The sequence below is a fragment of the Rhineura floridana genome, chromosome 1 (assembly GCF_030035675.1).
Source record: "Rhineura floridana isolate rRhiFlo1 chromosome 1, rRhiFlo1.hap2, whole genome shotgun sequence".
Lineage (NCBI taxonomy): Eukaryota > Metazoa > Chordata > Lepidosauria > Squamata > Rhineuridae > Rhineura > Rhineura floridana.
The window spans coordinates 260,338,122-260,355,206 of NC_084480.1; the positions used below are offsets into that span (position 1 = coordinate 260,338,122).

General features: G+C 40.2%; 2 protein-coding genes across 10 annotated transcripts in view; one reads left to right on the plus strand and one right to left on the minus strand.

Moving 5' to 3' along the window:
• PLAG1 (PLAG1 zinc finger) overlaps positions 1-1,677 on the minus strand; it is a 49,984-nt gene extending 48,307 nt beyond the window's left edge. For 3 of the 6 annotated variants that reach the window (XM_061599119.1, XM_061599126.1, XM_061599120.1), the window contains exon 1: positions 1,098-1,660. The gene's annotated coding sequence lies outside the window, so the exon portion shown is untranslated. Of the gene's footprint in view, positions 1-1,097 lie in introns of all 6 variants that reach the window. The other 3 variants (XR_009759356.1, XM_061599173.1, XM_061599164.1) reach the window with 3 other exon arrangements.
• Positions 1,555-14,535, plus strand: CHCHD7 (coiled-coil-helix-coiled-coil-helix domain containing 7). Of its 4 annotated transcripts, none has more exons than XM_061599231.1 (4): positions 1,555-1,656; positions 6,686-6,775; positions 10,041-10,139; positions 11,431-14,535. In XM_061599231.1, exons 2-4 carry the CDS (start codon positions 6,722-6,724, stop codon positions 11,533-11,535), a joined length of 258 nt encoding a protein of 85 aa, XP_061455215.1. In that variant the 5' UTR covers positions 1,555-1,656; positions 6,686-6,721; the 3' UTR covers positions 11,536-14,535. The 4 variants fall into 4 exon arrangements, with proteins under 4 accessions (XP_061455215.1, XP_061455206.1, XP_061455196.1 ...); XM_061599222.1 differs by lacking the exon at positions 1,555-1,656 and adding an exon at positions 1,670-1,947; XM_061599212.1 differs by lacking the exon at positions 1,555-1,656 and adding an exon at positions 1,670-1,933.
• The last annotated feature ends 2,550 nt before the right edge of the window (positions 14,536-17,085 follow it).

Below are 17,085 nucleotides of genomic sequence, written 5' to 3' on the forward strand. Positions count from 1 at the left end.
GGACGCGGGGCTCAATCTGATCTCTTAGAGAGAAATCGGGGAACGGATACGATTTGGGGCAATTTTTAGGATTTTTTTGGTTATTTTTAATTTTCTTATATGCCTCAGTTCTCCCTCCATTTTGGTTGTTTATGATACTGACAACAAGCTGTCCCTGCTCTCTCTCCAGATCTCTCCTGCTTCCAGCTAACGTACCCCCATTCCCCAAAGCAACCCACCCCCCCAACATGCTTGCCTTAGCAAACTTCTCTCTCAAACCCACGCAAGAAGGGAAAGGAAAGCCTCTCTGGCCGGTCGAAATCAAGACAGGAGGCGATTTCGTTTCTTTATGGGGTGGGGGGGGGTGAGGAAAGAAGAAAAAAAACTTTTGTCCAATAAAAAGAGGGAGAAGGGCACTGCATGCCGCAAAGTGACTCCAGCGCCCCCAAAGCTTTAACCGCGGGGACCCTAGCGCCCGGTCCAGAGAGTACACCCCGCCTGGAACGTTTTTGCGCAAAATGTGGCTGGTTTGGCGCTACAGCAGAATTTATATTAATTTTCTCTCATTTTTGGGCACCGCGGGCTCTAATGTCTTCCGCTCCCTTCTCACTGCTACTGCTGCTGTCACTATATTCACAGCACAGACTCTGTAGCTCAGGGAAGGGGGGAGAGAAGAAGGGGGGAGCTTTTCGCAAAGTTTCTGCAACCCCCCCCCCAGTTTCTAAAACAAGGACCGAGGAAGAGAGAAGATATGTGTGGGGGGGAGACTCTCTTTGCAGTCTCTCGGGAAAACCTAATTGAAGGGAGGAAGAAGAGAAAGAAGGAGAGAAAGAAAAACTTTAGCCAGAAAGCTAAAGAAAGTAAGGCTTATTTTTAGGGGGCTCTGCCGGGTTGCGCCTCGGGACCCCCGCAAGAAGGGCGGCAGAGCCCAGAAGTGCTAAGGAGAGAGATGGAGCCGCACAAACTTTCCCTCATCGCTGCTGCTGCCGCTGCTGCTCCGCTCTCCTCGTCCCCCTCCTTCTCTCCTCCTCCTCCTCCTCCCCCTTCAGAATTTAAATAACCCTAATATTTCTCTGCTGAACCCCGGCTCCTGACCCCCAAACCCATAGCAGACTCACCGCGGGAGCCTCAGCATCCCCTCAGCGCCTTCTTCCCGCCTTTTACAGGGTTCACCGATTTTTCTGTAATTTTTTCCCCATATTTCGGGCTGGACGCGGCGGGCCTGGAAATTGTTTGCTTTCCCCTCTTTCCAGCAGCCATTGTAGTGTATGCGCTGCGGTGCAGCTCAGCCTGCCGCACACGCCGCGCCCACACGGCCTGCCGCCCACACGCGCCGCGGGTTGGACACCTCCCCCTGTCACTCAGTCCTCTAGCCGCACCCTAGAGGCGGTACCTTCGGTGCTCCCGGCTTGCCCTGTTGGTAGGAGGAAATGCCGCTCCAGGAATGACCGGGAGTAACCGAGCGCGGATTGGCCGGATGGTGGCGGGCTCACAACTGTCCTTCAAAGAACTCAGGAGAGAGTGATTGGACGCTGTGGTTGTCAGTTTCGACCGGGCTGCGGGACCAGAAACGGGGTAGGCTGCGCCATTTATAAGGCGGCTGCCCAAGGTGCTGACGTCTTTCGAATTGGAGACGAGTCTTTAGCGCGCGAGTCGGCTTTCCTCGCGGTGGCTGAGGTGAGTGTCGCCTCCTGAGGAGTTGCTTTGCGCGCGCTCATGTGGCGGCTCGTCAACCTCGTTTAAATAGTTTTTCCTGTCAATAACAACGTCTCCCGCCCCCGCCATCCTTTGCTTGTTTTTTTGCCTTGCGTGCGAGGTGGGAGTGGCGGGGGTAGGCTTCATAGCAGCAGGCCCGGCGTTGTGCAGAGGGAGCATCTGTGAGTCTCTGCAGGGCTGCATGGGCAGAGACTGAGGAACCAGTTCGGAGGAGGCTGCGGGCCTGCGAAAGGCGCCGGTAGGTGCGTCCAGGTGTGTCTTCTGAGGCTTCCCTTCCGTTTGCTGCCGTTTCTGTGGTTTGGTCAGGAAGAACGTCCTGTTCCTCCTTTTCGCCCTTCCCGGCTCGGTGATTCCTGGCATGGCAGCCGAAATGGGAGGTGGGGACCTGCGGGGGAGCTCCCCGCTTTTCTCCTTGCGCCTCCCCCCGGTTTGTTGTGGCTCGCTTCCGTTATTGTCGCTGTTCGGTGTTTGGGACAGTGAGGGCTGGCATAGGTGCATTTTCGCTGGCTTTAGCATCCACACCCTCGATCCCATCCGCTGGTTTAGGCTGCAATCCAGTACACACTTAATTGGGAGTAAGTCCTATTGAGCCCAATGGAGTTTACTTCTGAGGAGATATGTTTTGGATTGCAGCCTTAGACCAGGATTGAAGGGGTGGGAGAGTCGACATTAAATCCTCCTGTCCCCCTTCCCTTTGCCTTTTTTTGCCTAATTCTGTGATTAGAGTTGACGCCTCAACATTGACCCTTTTCTATTCTAACTCTTAAAGATCTAAAAGACTGCCTTAGGTTTTCGCTCTGCTTCAGTGAACTATGGAAAAGCAGCTTGCCAAGCTTGGGGACAGCTGCTGCCTTCATTTGGTAGGCTTTCCCGAAGCATTTGTTTGGAAACAGGCAAAACGTTACACTAGGGGCTCCCTCCAGGCTGGTGCTTTGTTGCGGGTGTATTTTACGACAAGTTTTTGACACAATAATAGGGCATTAGTGGTGGATTTATTCTTTGTTATTAGTTCTGCGATGCTTCAACAATACTAGCACTTGATTGCTGTGCGCAGGGGCTATAGTGCGACAAAAGCAGGACCAACATAAAAAAGACAGAGAGAAAGAAAATCCCAACCCCAGAATGTTTGTGATGTGAGAAGGTGCAGGATTTCAGCAGGAAGTTACTAGAATTGAAGTAATAAGGCTGCCCCAAAGCTGGATCGCATATGACCACCTGGTGACATTATGAGCTCAAATCATCATGAATGCACAATAAAAAAAAACAACTGAGGGAACCTTTGACCTTGTCTAGCAGGGTTCATCTTATGAAGTGCCATGTAAATGTTAAATGCACAAGCTATGGTCTGAAGGCACATAAGGCCAGCTCCCTGCTGAAGCTTAAGCAGGGTCAGGTCTGGTCAGTGCCTGGATGGGAGACTGCTTGGGAACCATATGTAAGCCACCTTGGGTTTCTATCATGGAAAGGAAGGGTGGGTATAAATGTAATAAATAATTTAAATAAATAATAAGCTTATCATGACATTTGCACACCTGTAGTATATAGCTGTATGTATCTATAAGCTAGTTGGACATTTTGAGCTTCTCTTACATTATTTAAGCCAGGGGTTCTCAAACTGTGGTCCAAGAACTTAATTCAGGTGGCCCATGGCATGTCTGTGTTATATAGTCATATTGATTTTTAATTGTATCTTCATTGCTTTTTTATTTCTTATATTGTACTTTATTGTATTACAAGTTGAATTTTATGGAATGCAAATTGTAATAGAATAGAATATAAGAAATAAAAGAAGCAATAAAAACACTTAAAATTATACAGCATCTAGCACAGCACATTACAAATACTGCAACAGGCAGAAAAATCGTCAAGTGGTCCATCAAGCAATTTTCAAGTGGTCCATGGGGAAAAAAAGTTTGGGAAACACTGACTTAATTCATCTGTTCTTTGGGTTTTTTGGTGACCTTTTACTTCCAGGAAACAATCTATTTTATGTTCAAGTGTTGCGGACTCTCCTCTGCAACCTGCTAAACCTGTTAAAATCACAAGAGGACCGGAGAACTCACTGAGTTTGAACACTTTGCATTTGGCATTCTTTTGTTCTCTGGCACATTATTTTTAAGCTTTCCCCCATCCTTATGAGAAATAGATATCTTCAGTGTAATTTGGCAAAATTAAGGGGTGTATCAGACCCAGTTGAAAAGGAAAAGGAGGCTTGCTAGAGAAATAGACTGACCACATGCTCATTTAAACTAAAGCTTAGCACTCCAGGAATGAGCCTGTGCCAGCTTTGGGCTTAAGCACACTTCCCTCTGCTCTCTTCTCCATTGCAGCCTTGAGAAGGAGATTGAAAGCATTTGCTTCCTGTTTTAAACTAACCAAGATTTGTCAGTACTGTATGCACTGGGGTACCCTGCGATTCATTTTAACTTCAGACTGAGGCTTTGCAATCCTGGTTTGTTTGGATTTGGATAAAGCACAGTTGAAACTAGCCTTGGTATGGACACAACAATCTATGATCAGTTAAAAAAGGAAGCAAATTATTCTGACGTCAGGGTTACGCTCACTGGAGAGAGCATATAATCCTGATCATGCTGGTCCATTCCCATAGCAGTAAACTATCATTTAGGGTTGTATCTGATTGAAGCCACTGTTCCCCCTTCAAGAGCCTTATCTCTTTTTGTGGAATAATTACAATTTATTGGGATTCAAATCTGGATTTGAAGGCCTAGAAAATAATTTTTTAAGGTTGTCACACCTGATGTAGAGCTGAAGAGCTGCCTTTTGAAGGGTACGTTGTGGTGCTTGAGTTCTCACTTTAGAGGTGTGGTTGGCAGGTATGGTAGCTGAAAATAAACAACTTGCTGCCTGTCCACTTTAGGGAGCTGGTGTAGCAGAGGATCCATTCCTCCCTCCTGGAGTGTGGAAAGATAGATGGAGCTATGTGTAGTGTTTATTCTTCATGGACAAGAATCTCCAACTGGGGAAGCTGCTTAAACTTTTATGTATAAGGGTTTGCCGATTTCACAAAAACAGCCTTGTGGGTTCACTGATAATACTCAACTAATACTTATAATTAATGGTTGTCACATGAGAGAAGCAGAAAATATTCGGGTGGTTCAAAAACAAACAAACCCTGAGGTCTAACAAATGTAAGAATAAATGTATGATGTCTGCGTACATTTGGATATGTTAACACATCAAATATTAACATGCTTAAGAACTTGTAAGCAAGTAGATTTGGTCCCATAATTTTAAACTAACACACATTTTATTAAATGAAAGGTGAACCAAAGCTTAGAGAGCACCATTGATGAAAAAGTGAGATACAAATTTACCTAATCTGAATACTTATTATTTGTTGGTGAACGTTTAGCCAAAGGACTGAAATAGTTCTCATCAGAATACTTAGGCCTCCTTAGTGGTGTGACTTGGTCTAGTCATGTTGGCCAAATAAATTATTGAAATTGTCTGTGACCATACTGCTGCTTAGATGGCTTACAAATTATTATTGCTGGTAATATTATAAAAGCGAGCAGGTTTTAAAAAGTGGTGTTCAAGATTGTCTATGAAAGTGTATTTAGTTTTCTTTTAAAGCATACTAAGCAGTGTATTTTCAGATGATACTTTTGATATGGATAGGAACATTTGAAGTGCTGATGTTTGTACGCATGCTGCTGGTACATAGAATTCCTGCTCTAGCCAATCTAAAGTCTATGAGTTGCAAATTACATATATCCAAATTTCTCTTTAAAGGATAGCTTGGACTGATATTAATGTGGTTTAGGGCAGAGGCAAAGAACCTGTGGCCTTCCTGATGCTGCTGTACTACACTTTGAAATGTTATCAGATTTTCACTGAATGCAGAAGGCAGAAATGGAGACCCGTGAGAAGCGAGAGGTATCAAGCCTCTGTTGTACTGAAGTGTTGCCACCATATTGCAGGAGAAATATGCTTTGTAGACTTCCCTAATTTCATTCCTTGACCAATACCCAAAGACATTTTTTGGCATTTTACAGCACTTTTCTAAGATGAGTTCTTTTTAAAGGTATTGCTCATTCAGTAACATGGTCAAACATTTAGCTACATAAAGACATGGTGCTAAGCCATGGTTTGTGAACCTGTCAGCTCACAAACCTACAAGGAGCCAACGAGCAGGATATAATTCAGACCATGGTTGGAAGCTGATATGCAAACCACAGTTTGCACTAACTAGCTAGCCATTATATCAGCATTCACAAATCAGTTATAGTTGCTCCCTCTCAAGAAGCTCCTAGACCTTGAAGATTGGAATGAACTTATGAACGCTAAGCAGATGAAAAGTGAAAGCAGACAAGCAGTGTTAAACTATGGTTATAAATCTTAAACCTATGTTAAACCAACATTTCCAATTGTATGTTTGGAAGCACAAACCACGGTTAGCACACAACATGTATTAAACGTATCTGAATTGAGCCAGTTGTAACACTTTAATTGCTAGTATTATTTCTGTTGAATTCTAAGAGATTGGCAGAAGTATAAATTGGCTTTGTAACAATATTTTAAAACATTGCTTAAAATGTTTAATTCAACATCATGAAAAGGAACATTTGTAAAAGACTATTCAGTTTTAATTTTTATACTTCAAGCCTTGGAAAAATAGGATTTCTCTCCAGTTTGTTCACATGCCCTCATGACTCTACATAATACAAGTGACATAGTTGGAACCTGTATTACCTTGTCCACCTTAGTGATCCATTTACCTGCTTGCATTACTCTGTAATAACACATGGGAAGACTGGATGTGACCTGGGAATGAAAACCTTTGGAAGAGGCATATGGGGAGAAAATTATTAAGTGTTAAATTTTGGGATGGCTGAGAACCTATGTGCTCTACTCCCCCCACTCGAAAAATAAAAAGTCATCATTAACATATGCAATGCCCTTGGAAAATACCTTAAATCCTAATTAAGGGTGATGCTGTTTTGTCTTAAAACTTCCTTCTTTCTTCCAGGTGTCTATCTTTAAACAACCACAGCCCACCATTTTTATGTCCAGAAAACTGCAACGTCTTCGGGACCATGACATAAATCCTTGTCTACCAGTAAGAAATTGAATAAACATCATTTTTTTATTATGTAACTTTGTACCATAAACATGTTTTCTCTTTGAAACAAATATAGCTGCAGTACTTTCATGACACACTCCAAAGAGAAAGTTTATGGGATTTTTCTGGACTATGTGGTTTGATGCTTGCAACTATTTCAGGTGTCTATATAATTATAAACCACAAGGCATTTTAAAACATTAAATTAGTTTTTATTTGTATACTTTCTCAAGAATACAGAAATCAATTTATTGCCATTAGTCAACAATACAAATGCATTACCATACACTAGAATGCCCTATTAAGTACAAAACTAGTTTGAAATTGGTTGTCGGTATCTATATTTTCTTTTCATTAATATTGTGTTTCAGATTTGTTAGCAAAAATATGCGCCAACTGGAGAACAAGGGATACATGCATAAAGAATTGAGCTCTTCTATTATATTCAAGCCACAAGACTCCTGATAGGATATATTTTTCTGTATTGTAGTTCAGAGTACTAATTTAATCTGACAACTTTAAATCATAACATAGTTCATGACAGAATAGGATTTGTTGTAATTAACTACTACATCTGCCCTTAATTGTACATTATCGAGAAAAGTCAAAGTACTGGAAGATCTAACCCTTTTTTGTTTAAAATTTCAGTTTTTTTAATTTATGTAAACCTGAGTCAGTATCTGTAACTCCTTCAATACTTTGATATTGCACCTTGTGATGTTAAAACATGTCACTTCAGATTCCATGAGTCTTTCAAAAGTTGAAATAGTGTGGTGTGTGCACATGTGTGTGTGAGAGAAAGATATCACTTCTGCGGTCCCATTCAAAATCACACCCCTAAGCTGCTATTAGTTTTAGGAGGGAAGATCCCAGAGATGCTTCAGTTTGGCAAATGAGTGAAACTCTCTGACCCAAACTTTTTCCTGCCATCCCACCTCCAAACACATACTCTACACTTGAGGAAAAAATGTAATTCAGTTGTAGATGTATTTTTTCTTTATTTTCTATTAATTTTAATCCAGTTTTAGAGTAGGATCATGTTAAATTACATAACCACTTAGCTTAAGGCATTTTAATACTGTGTGGTCTAAAGTAAGGAATTACAGCTGGTTCCTTGTGTATGTAGTTGGCATTTACTATATCTATTGGGTAAACAAGCTTTGGTGGATTTTTTAAGTAAAAAAACCATCACTCTACCTTTATCCAAAGGGGGAAAAACGTGCATTCCAACCAATACCGGATTAAGATGGTTGGGGGCCCTGGGGCAGTTCCTCAAAAGAGCCCACCTCCCAGAAAGGAATACATTCATTTAAAAAAACAAACAAACACCTTATTGAATTAATGTTTGCATATTTTATTAGATGTATTAGTATACTGTAACACATGCATTCTCTTATCTGAATGGTGTACAATTATAAAAACTGTTTTATTAGTGGTTTTTTAGAAGTACTGTAATGTGATATAGGTTTAGAGTGTGGGACTAGAACCCAGGAGACAAGATTCAAATAACCACTTAACCATGAAGTTCACTGAGTGACCTTGCGCCAGTTATTGTCTTTCAACCCAACCTCCTTCACAGGATTGTTATGAGAATAAAATGGAGGGGGTAGAACTGTGTACACTATCTTGAGCATACCCCCAGCTTTTCTAGCAAATACTGAGATGCGCTTTGTCAGATACTCTGGTAGACAATGAATATGCATATCCCTTGTGTTCCAAGCCTTTGTGGCCGGTAAGTTACAAAGCCCTATCTGCCACATTAGTGAGACAGTGGGTACTCTTGTTAACACCCTACCTTTTAAAGCACAGTCAGTTGTGGACAAAAGGAAGGGAAAGAACAAAGGATTTCAGTTACAATCATTTAGCTCTCCCTGATTCCAAATGAAACATTATAACCAGTGTCAAGCAGATGGGGCCTATCCCATACAGATAGGGAGAGACGGTTGATTTCCACATCTGTCATAGTCCTGCTACCCAAATGGCAGCTCTCAAATGGGAACTGGAAGTGAAGGCAGTGTATCTTTCTAATCCCTTCTGAGCTGTGTGGAGCAAAGATAAAATCAAGGCTACATCCCTATACCCACTACAGGAGTAAGTCCCACTGAACTTAAATGCACTGTTTATAGGTCAAGACAAAAAAAAATAGTTTTCAATTTATAATGATAGGACTTCTTCACACAGCATGTTATGTGTTGTGGGCCAGTGCCTTACCCATCCTTTTAAAGATTATTAGACAAAGCAGGGTGTGAGACCAAGAGCCCTTTTCTGTTGTTAGCCTCCACAACTTCAGCTTATTCACAGGTAGACTGGCTCTGAACATGGAGTTTCCATACAGAAATCTGCTCTAAATATCCATTGGTGGACACTTTTCCTTCTCCAGGTTCAAAGGTAGTTGTATGCTCAGGGAGGACAGACAAATAACAGAAAAAGATAATCGGCCTCAAACCCTTCTTAGGGGCTTCCTGAGACATTTAGCTGCCATTGTGGGCAGCAGGATGCTAGACTAGTGGACCTTTGGTTTCATCCAGTCTGGTTGTTCTTATATTCACCCCCCCCGCCTTTTAAAAAAAAATTGGTACTGGTTTGTTGATTCTATTTTTTTACTAACCTGTGGACACACCTCACTGCTACAAGAACCCAAGCTCCACTGTTCTGAAGAAGCAATATTTTTATTTTGCATGTTATCCTACTGACAGAAAAAAACAATGAAACATTTTTACCCCACTCTTCATCCCCAAAAGGCTTCCAGAGTGGCTTATAAAGATAAGTAATAAGACAAATCATCATCAGTAATAAAATGTTTTTAAAATTAGCCATCTTCTTTCAACACATCTTTCACCATTGTACTACATTAATGTTTTTATAGTGTTTTTTTACTTGACTGACTGCTGCTGCCGGGCCTGGGCAAACTACAGAGATAAGCTAGGAAACAAAAACTAAACGGAAGGAAGAAATATCTGCTTTTTAGGACCCAGGAATTTCTGTATCCTGGTCTTCAAACAATTGACTTCTCAGTCAGAGCTCTGACTTGCTCATTGATTAAAAAACAAGTATGCTTAGGATTGCAGTTTTGGACCAATTGTCTGAGGAAGCAGTTATGAGTACCACTGAGTTCAGTAGGATTTTCCACATGTGAATAGACTAGGATTGCAGCCTTAGTGTTCAGCAGCATCTCAACCAGTGCATGTACCACTTCAGAAATATGGAAAGTTAATATTTGTTCTCTATTGGCTCTTCAAGTGTATCTTGTTTTATATTGAAGGAAGCAGATGACTCTAGAAAATGTATGGATAAGAGTAACTACAATAAGGGTGCATGCAGCGCTTACTTTTTAAGATACAAAAACTGCAGAAGATTTTGGGTAAGTAGACTTGAAATATTGTTAATTGTACTGTAATCAGAATGTTCATGGTCATCTGAAGTATTTTTATCTAAACTTGCCAGATCATAGAAATGGGTTTAGCGATTCAGTTAACTATTGATCTTGGAAAAATGTGGCAATATTCATGAAGCAAGCTATTTTAAACCACTGTGGGTATATGAACACAAAATTATGATGATTGGACTCAGAAAATCAAGTTTCTAGAATTATTATTATTGTTATTATTATCTTTATTTATACCCCGCCATTTTTCCAAAACTGGAACTCATGGCGGCTTCCAGATAAAAAATACATATAATTAAAAACATACAAAGTCTACATTAAAATAAGATTAAACTATTTCCAATATTAGAATTTGATGTGGACCTAGTTCCAGTAGGGTAGAGCAACAGTTATCAGAGGGTTGTCTTAACCTAAGCCTTAAGAAACTGCTTTTGCAGCCATCAACTTGGGAAATGGATCAAAACTAGATGACACTGACTCCATGTGAGAAAACAGACTAGCAGTGTGGAGCTGGCTGGATGCTGTTACTCATCACTTAGCTAACTGCAGCAGCACTATTTCCATCTTTGCCAGGTAGTAGCTCATCTGGGTGACATCCTTGCTACAGCTGTGAGAGACTACTAAAATTGGACCCTCTAGGTCCCAGATGCTTCTCTGCCTCTTCTCTGTTAGGGGACTATCCCTATTAGGGATACTTAAAGCGCAGTGCTCTCTAGGAAGTTCTAGGAAGTGCAAACAGTCCTCATTCAGATTTGTGTAAGAAATAATTCACACTCCATCTCTAAACTGCTTCGTCATTGCTGATGTGGATCATTAACAGTTCACTTGGTTGAATTTCACTTTAGATATCTGATACAATTCTCCTTTAACCTGCTTTACTTTGAATCAGTCTTTGCCATCTTAATGGGCATAGCTATGTAGGGAGTGCACTTCTTTTTTGAGGTAATATGACTTCTCCAGCTGTAGATTCTAATTAAGCTGAATATTTTCAGCAGAGAAATGGCTGCTTTTTAATTAGCAAATAAATACTGTACATTGCATTTTATGTGCAAATTGGTTTTGGTAGGTTATGCCTTTGTAACAGTGTACTGTGACATGATGACAATGTAGTGCAGTTTCTTGAAACAAGTAGAGGAAAGATGTCAATATAGCAAGTCTTTGAATTGCTGAAGATAACCAAACCAGTTATCTAAATATTTTAAAGTACTTATTTGGTAATTATGATAATAATTTAAATGAGTTTTTCATTAATTCTTTGTATTTCTAGAATGGGATCATGATGCAGAGAAGAAATGATGGAATAAAACCAGATATGCCTACAGCAGAAGAAAGAGAGAGAATCCTGGCATCAATGGGAAGAATACCATACTGATCATGCGGTGTTACTGTAAACAAGCTGTTAGAGACTAGGTGGTGATTGTTACTACCTTATTAAACACTTTTGTGCAATATCCTGAACTGTAATTTAGGATATGGCATCTATAAGCTGGTTTTTACTGCAACCAAAGCAGAAACCTGAAACCTTGATGACTATTAGAAGAGTAAAATGTAAGCTTCTCATAGCATGTATGAGAAACTTTCAGTAACAAAGTCGAATCTGATAGGATTGCAAACAGCATCATATATTTTCAGTTGATAGAAAAAGATTTGGATATACCATATTAAGGAAAATAGTGAATAGGGTTGAATGTTACTGACTTTATTGTTCCAAAAGAAGGAAAACCACTTCTTAAATAGATTTACTTTGCATCATTGGGGATTTTTCATTTTGTATATAGTAAGTCAGCATTGCAGATCCTGAAAATGGAATACTAATTGGTGCTGTGCTATTCTTCAATACAATGCTATGGATAGTCTCACCATAGTAACCTATCTATTCTTCAATATTGCCTTTCATCATAGTTCTGTTGAGATAATACATTAGCAATTGGGCCTTCTGATAAACTGTATTCCAGAACTTAATATAAACCAGTGCTTTCACAAGTTATTACAGCACAATTCTGGAAGTACGTAAAAATTGAGATAGAATTCACCACATCTCTGTCATCAGTTGCAAATTATAACCAATTTTCAGACTGTAATCACTGATAATACATACTTAGCATTTAATTCTTAAGTCTTTAATAGTTCACTTGCTAAATTTGCTTCCCCCGTGTCTCAGGGTGGTTTACAAACATGGTTCTCTCCCTCTCTATTTTATCCTCACAACAACCCTGTGAGATATGTTAGGCTGAGATACAGTGACTGGCCCAAAGTCACCCAGTGAGCTTCATGGCTAGGTGGAGATTCAAACTCTGGTCTCCCAGCCCACTTCTCTGTTCCTGTTCAGGCTTCAAGTGCTACCTTTTAAAAAAAGACTAACAGATATCGATGATGTTGTGAAACTTTTCTGTAATCTAGAGATCCAGAGTATAAGGGCAGCGGTTGAAGGTAGGAAAGGAAGAACTGTCTGAAGGTATTAGGAAAAGCCAATGCGGTAAACCTAATAGGATTTCGTATGAAACCCTTCTTTATAGCCTGTTGTGAGTTCCATAGGTGAGGTTACGTGGTTCAACACCTGCATTTATGACTTATTAATAAACATTCTAAATTGTCTTAAATGGTCCCTATCCCCTTTTAGGGCTGAAGGAACAAGTCAATGCAATGTTTTCCTTCTAGTGTTTCTTTAACTGTTAAGCATGAGTTTATTTCAGTCCCTGTGTTTCTTGAATGCTTGTTAATCCACCTACTCTCCAACACATGGACTTAGTTTTATTTCTTTGCAAAACCATTAATTTACAGTGCTAATATCAGCAGATATTATTAATTAAACTAGTTAGTCACTTGTTACACAGAGGTCTCCAAGTGACTTGCAGCGTATTTAAAAATGAATACATTATAATAGCACATTCATGCAAAACCACATGCAATTCTTAAATATTAAACACTCCACCGATAACAGTCTCAGGAAGCTTTTGCAGCACCCTAATGGCAAAAACATAGCCCATCAAAAGCTTTAGGGGAAAGGTAAGTTTTTACCTAGTGCTGAAAAAATGTGAGCAAAGGCATCAGGTGGACTTAACTAGAGAGAGCATTCCACAGATGAGGAGCGACAACTTAAAATGACTGTCTCCCTCTGAGACTCGGAGAACAGATGGGGAGAAGGTGCAGTATGTGCCATGGGTGGTTTCTTTCTACTGAAGCTTTTTTCCTTTGTTTTCTGGATCAGCTGCTGAATTTTCACTGTGCTTTTGCTGGGAATAATAGTGCAGTAGTGTGACAAACCAGCTTTGGCAGCGTGTAGGCTGATTGTCCACAGCAGTGAGACTGCCTGTAGTATAGTTTTTTCTTCCTGTGTCTCTGGTGGGATCTTATGTAGATGTTGAGGTTTCATTGCAAACAATGGTGGTTCTGTTGTGCTCAATGCACATTTCCTGCTTATATACGGTTGCTAGCAAACTGGTGTTCAGCCTGTATCTGTTCTTTCCTGAAGCTTACCTGTATTCACTGATCACAGTGGGGCTACTGGTGCTGTGGTGCAACACCCATTTTGTAAATTAGCTTATAAATTAAGTGAAGGAAGGATTGGGACAAAATTAAGTCTTTGGCCTGGCAGAGTGTAATTTCGAATCTATGTTGGACAGTCAGTTCTCCTTGACTAGTTACTGGCTAGAAAGTAGTAGGCTGCCTGACTACTTGATAAAGAGAAATCTTACCATGGGAAAAACGTAATTCATTGTTTTTGATGTAGTTATCATGCTGTAATTAGTTCATAGACTGAGTATTAAATATTTATTGAAAACAAAAAGATTCTGCTTTCAAGTAGGAATACAATGGAGAAAATGGTACAGAATAGTATAGAATTACTTGTATCTTAAGTTATCAGTAGCAAATCTCCTATGAAGTTTCCTATTACTCTCTACTCATTGGGCATATCCTTTATTTGATGCTACTCTCTGGCCTGATTCAGATAGTTACCCTGAGCAGGGGTCCATAATGTGTCATACATAAGGTTGGTACTTCATGATGATGCCCAATTGTGCAAATGCAAGATCCATAGGATTCTTCCCCCCTTAAAAGGGGAACAGATAATTTGGTGCCCTGTTACTAAGGAGCTCTGTTCAGCTGGAACTCTGCATATGCCCCAGAACTATGTGATTACTTTAGCTTTCATCTGTGTGCAACGAGCATAAAACCATTGCAAACTAATAGCTTGAATCAATGTTTGGCTTTTTTAACTGGCCTCTCAGGGCGTGGGATTGAACAGGAGCATTGACTGCCTGGTATATGAATGCCTAATTAACCACCAGAACCTTTGCTGTATCTAATACAAGTATATACTTATATTTGGCCATTAATTAACCCTGATTAAAATAAGTCTTTTTTTTCTGAACAGCATCTTCCACCAGTAATTGGAATAAGTAGTATGCATTTCCTAGGAAAGTGCCACTGCTGCTTCTACCTTGACAGATGCTATGATTGATTAGAGAATTATTTAATATTTCAGCTTTGTCCCTTATGTAATTATCCTTTGTGCCAGAAGCCACCACCCATCAGAAAACTTTTTCCTGTAACTCCCAAATTGTTCATTTAAAAAAAAAAAACAGAAGGTTGCTATGGGCGGTATAAAAATTGAATAAAATAAAATAAATAATAATAATAAGGTTGTTTCACACTTTGATGCCTGCAGCAGTTCTCTTTAGTGTTGGCTAGTGTTGTATTATTTTCCTTGGCATGGTCAGGACCCCTTCATGGATGCATGAGCCAGTGTTATCTTTAAGGGAAACTTTTTATGTTTTTGAACTTTATTAGGAAGGTTGCAAGAAACCCAGGGTTGGTGAGTGGTGTGACTCAATGGGTGGTGACCTATGAAGTCTTGTTCATCTTTGATCACCTCATTACTGTCTGAAGCCTTTTTCCTGGGTATTTCTAGACAGCTCGCATGCCTTCTAAGTGTTTTGTTTGCCACGCTGGGCTCCTTCTGGGAGGAAGGTCAGGATATAAATTAATAAATAAAATACTCAGCTGGACGGCCACCCAAAGAATTCATGCTTAACTTCCATCCAGCCATGACCTTGCACTCACAGGTCGCAGTGAAGCTCAGGGAACCATCATTGTTTTCATTGTCTTTCTATCTTTACATTGGCTAAACCTTAGTCATTTGTACTAAAGCATCCCTGTGGTATGTTTTGGCCTCCATTGCAGCCATTCTGGATCTCTAGTGCCGGACTGGAGAATCTTTGGTCCTCCAGCTGTTGTTGGACTCCAATTCCCATCAGCCCCAGCCAGCATAGCCAAAGCTAAGGAATGATGGGAGTTGTGATCTGGCAGCAGCTGGAGCATCACAGGTTTCCCAGTCCTGCCTTAGCTCTTCACTCCATGCAGTAACTATCCTCTATTTATTGCCAACTTTGTCATACTAATGAACATGGGGCAATCTATTCATACAAGCAGCATAGGTTTAAGTAGCCTGTGTATTGAAACAACTAACCATCTTGCTATTTTGTGTCAGTGCAATTGGACATCAAGTTTCCAATATATTTTATTCACTGTCCCCCACCAAATATAAACAAATGTTTTTTTATCTAGACGTTCATTCATCTTTTGCTAATTCCTCCACATAAGCAAGAATGTTTTGGCATTGGTAAATTGGTATTGACCTAATGCAATAGCACCTGTGGTGTACAATGATCTGCAAATTAGAGATACCCCAAAACTACTTCCACAAGTGCACGGGAAGCACACAAGTTTGTATACATGTATAAAAAGAGAAAAGCAAGCTTGGGAGGTACTGAGCAAAAAAGAAAAGAGTGGTGGTGTTCATATTATTTAGGTTAAATAAGAGCCAAATTACATAGTGCTATCTAGTATATGAAGGGTATGTAAACCCCTCAAAATTTTCTTTGGGTGATGGTATAACATTTTCCTCTAGTTTCAGGATCCCTCTGCTGGATGGCTGAATTCCACATTTTCTAAGACACACAGGAAGAATAGGCTATCTTGCTAGTCCATTAGGGGGAAAATCAAAAATTACTGGGGAATATCTTATTGGATTTCTTACCCACCCTTCATCATAAGGTGATATAAAATATAGTGGTAATAAAGAATATAAAAATCAGTTAAAACAATTTACAGTCAGAATAGGTGGAAGATATTTATGTATGTATCTCATGTACCAAAGGCCAGGGTAAAGTGGTCTGTCTTCAGCATATGACAGCAACTGCATATAGACACACCCCTATGAGATAAGAATTTAACAATTTAGAGGCCACTACAGAGAAAGACCTCTGAGAATGGTGGAACTACCAAGAGGACTCCTCTTGGTGGATCTTAACTTTAACATGGCATGTAAGGAAGGAGGCATTCTTTCATCTCTTTGTGGCCTAAATATTTAGGGCTTTAAACACGAGTGAGCACTGGCGAACAGGTTATATGAGCTCTAAATGGAACCCCAGCCAGTAATCTGGCTGCTGCATTTTAGATCAGGTGAACCTTCGGAGTCATTTAGGGAATTTATACAGTGTCCATACTTCAAAGAAGTCTCTAAGCAGTTTACATTGTAAAGATATCACAAATAAATACAGAAATAGAAAGTCCACATTTCAAAGGGGCATAGAGCAGTTAAGATTCTCTTAAAATATCACTATAAATGAAAGCAATTAACATATGGAGATCATAACTAATGGCAAACCAAAATGCAGCAGACATAACTAAATATAGAAGCATGTATTTATAGGTGGTAGCAACAGCACTCCCTCTTCTGCTCACACCAAAAGGGAAGGCAAAATGACACACTCCTCACTCTTGGAGCTTCCTTCCCCGACCAGGTAGCACCAACAATAATTACCCACACACCAATAGAAACAACAAAAGGGGTGGAACCCTTGCACTCAATTATGTGCATTGACATTGATAAGTCTGTGAGGTCTGTGTGTTCCTAATA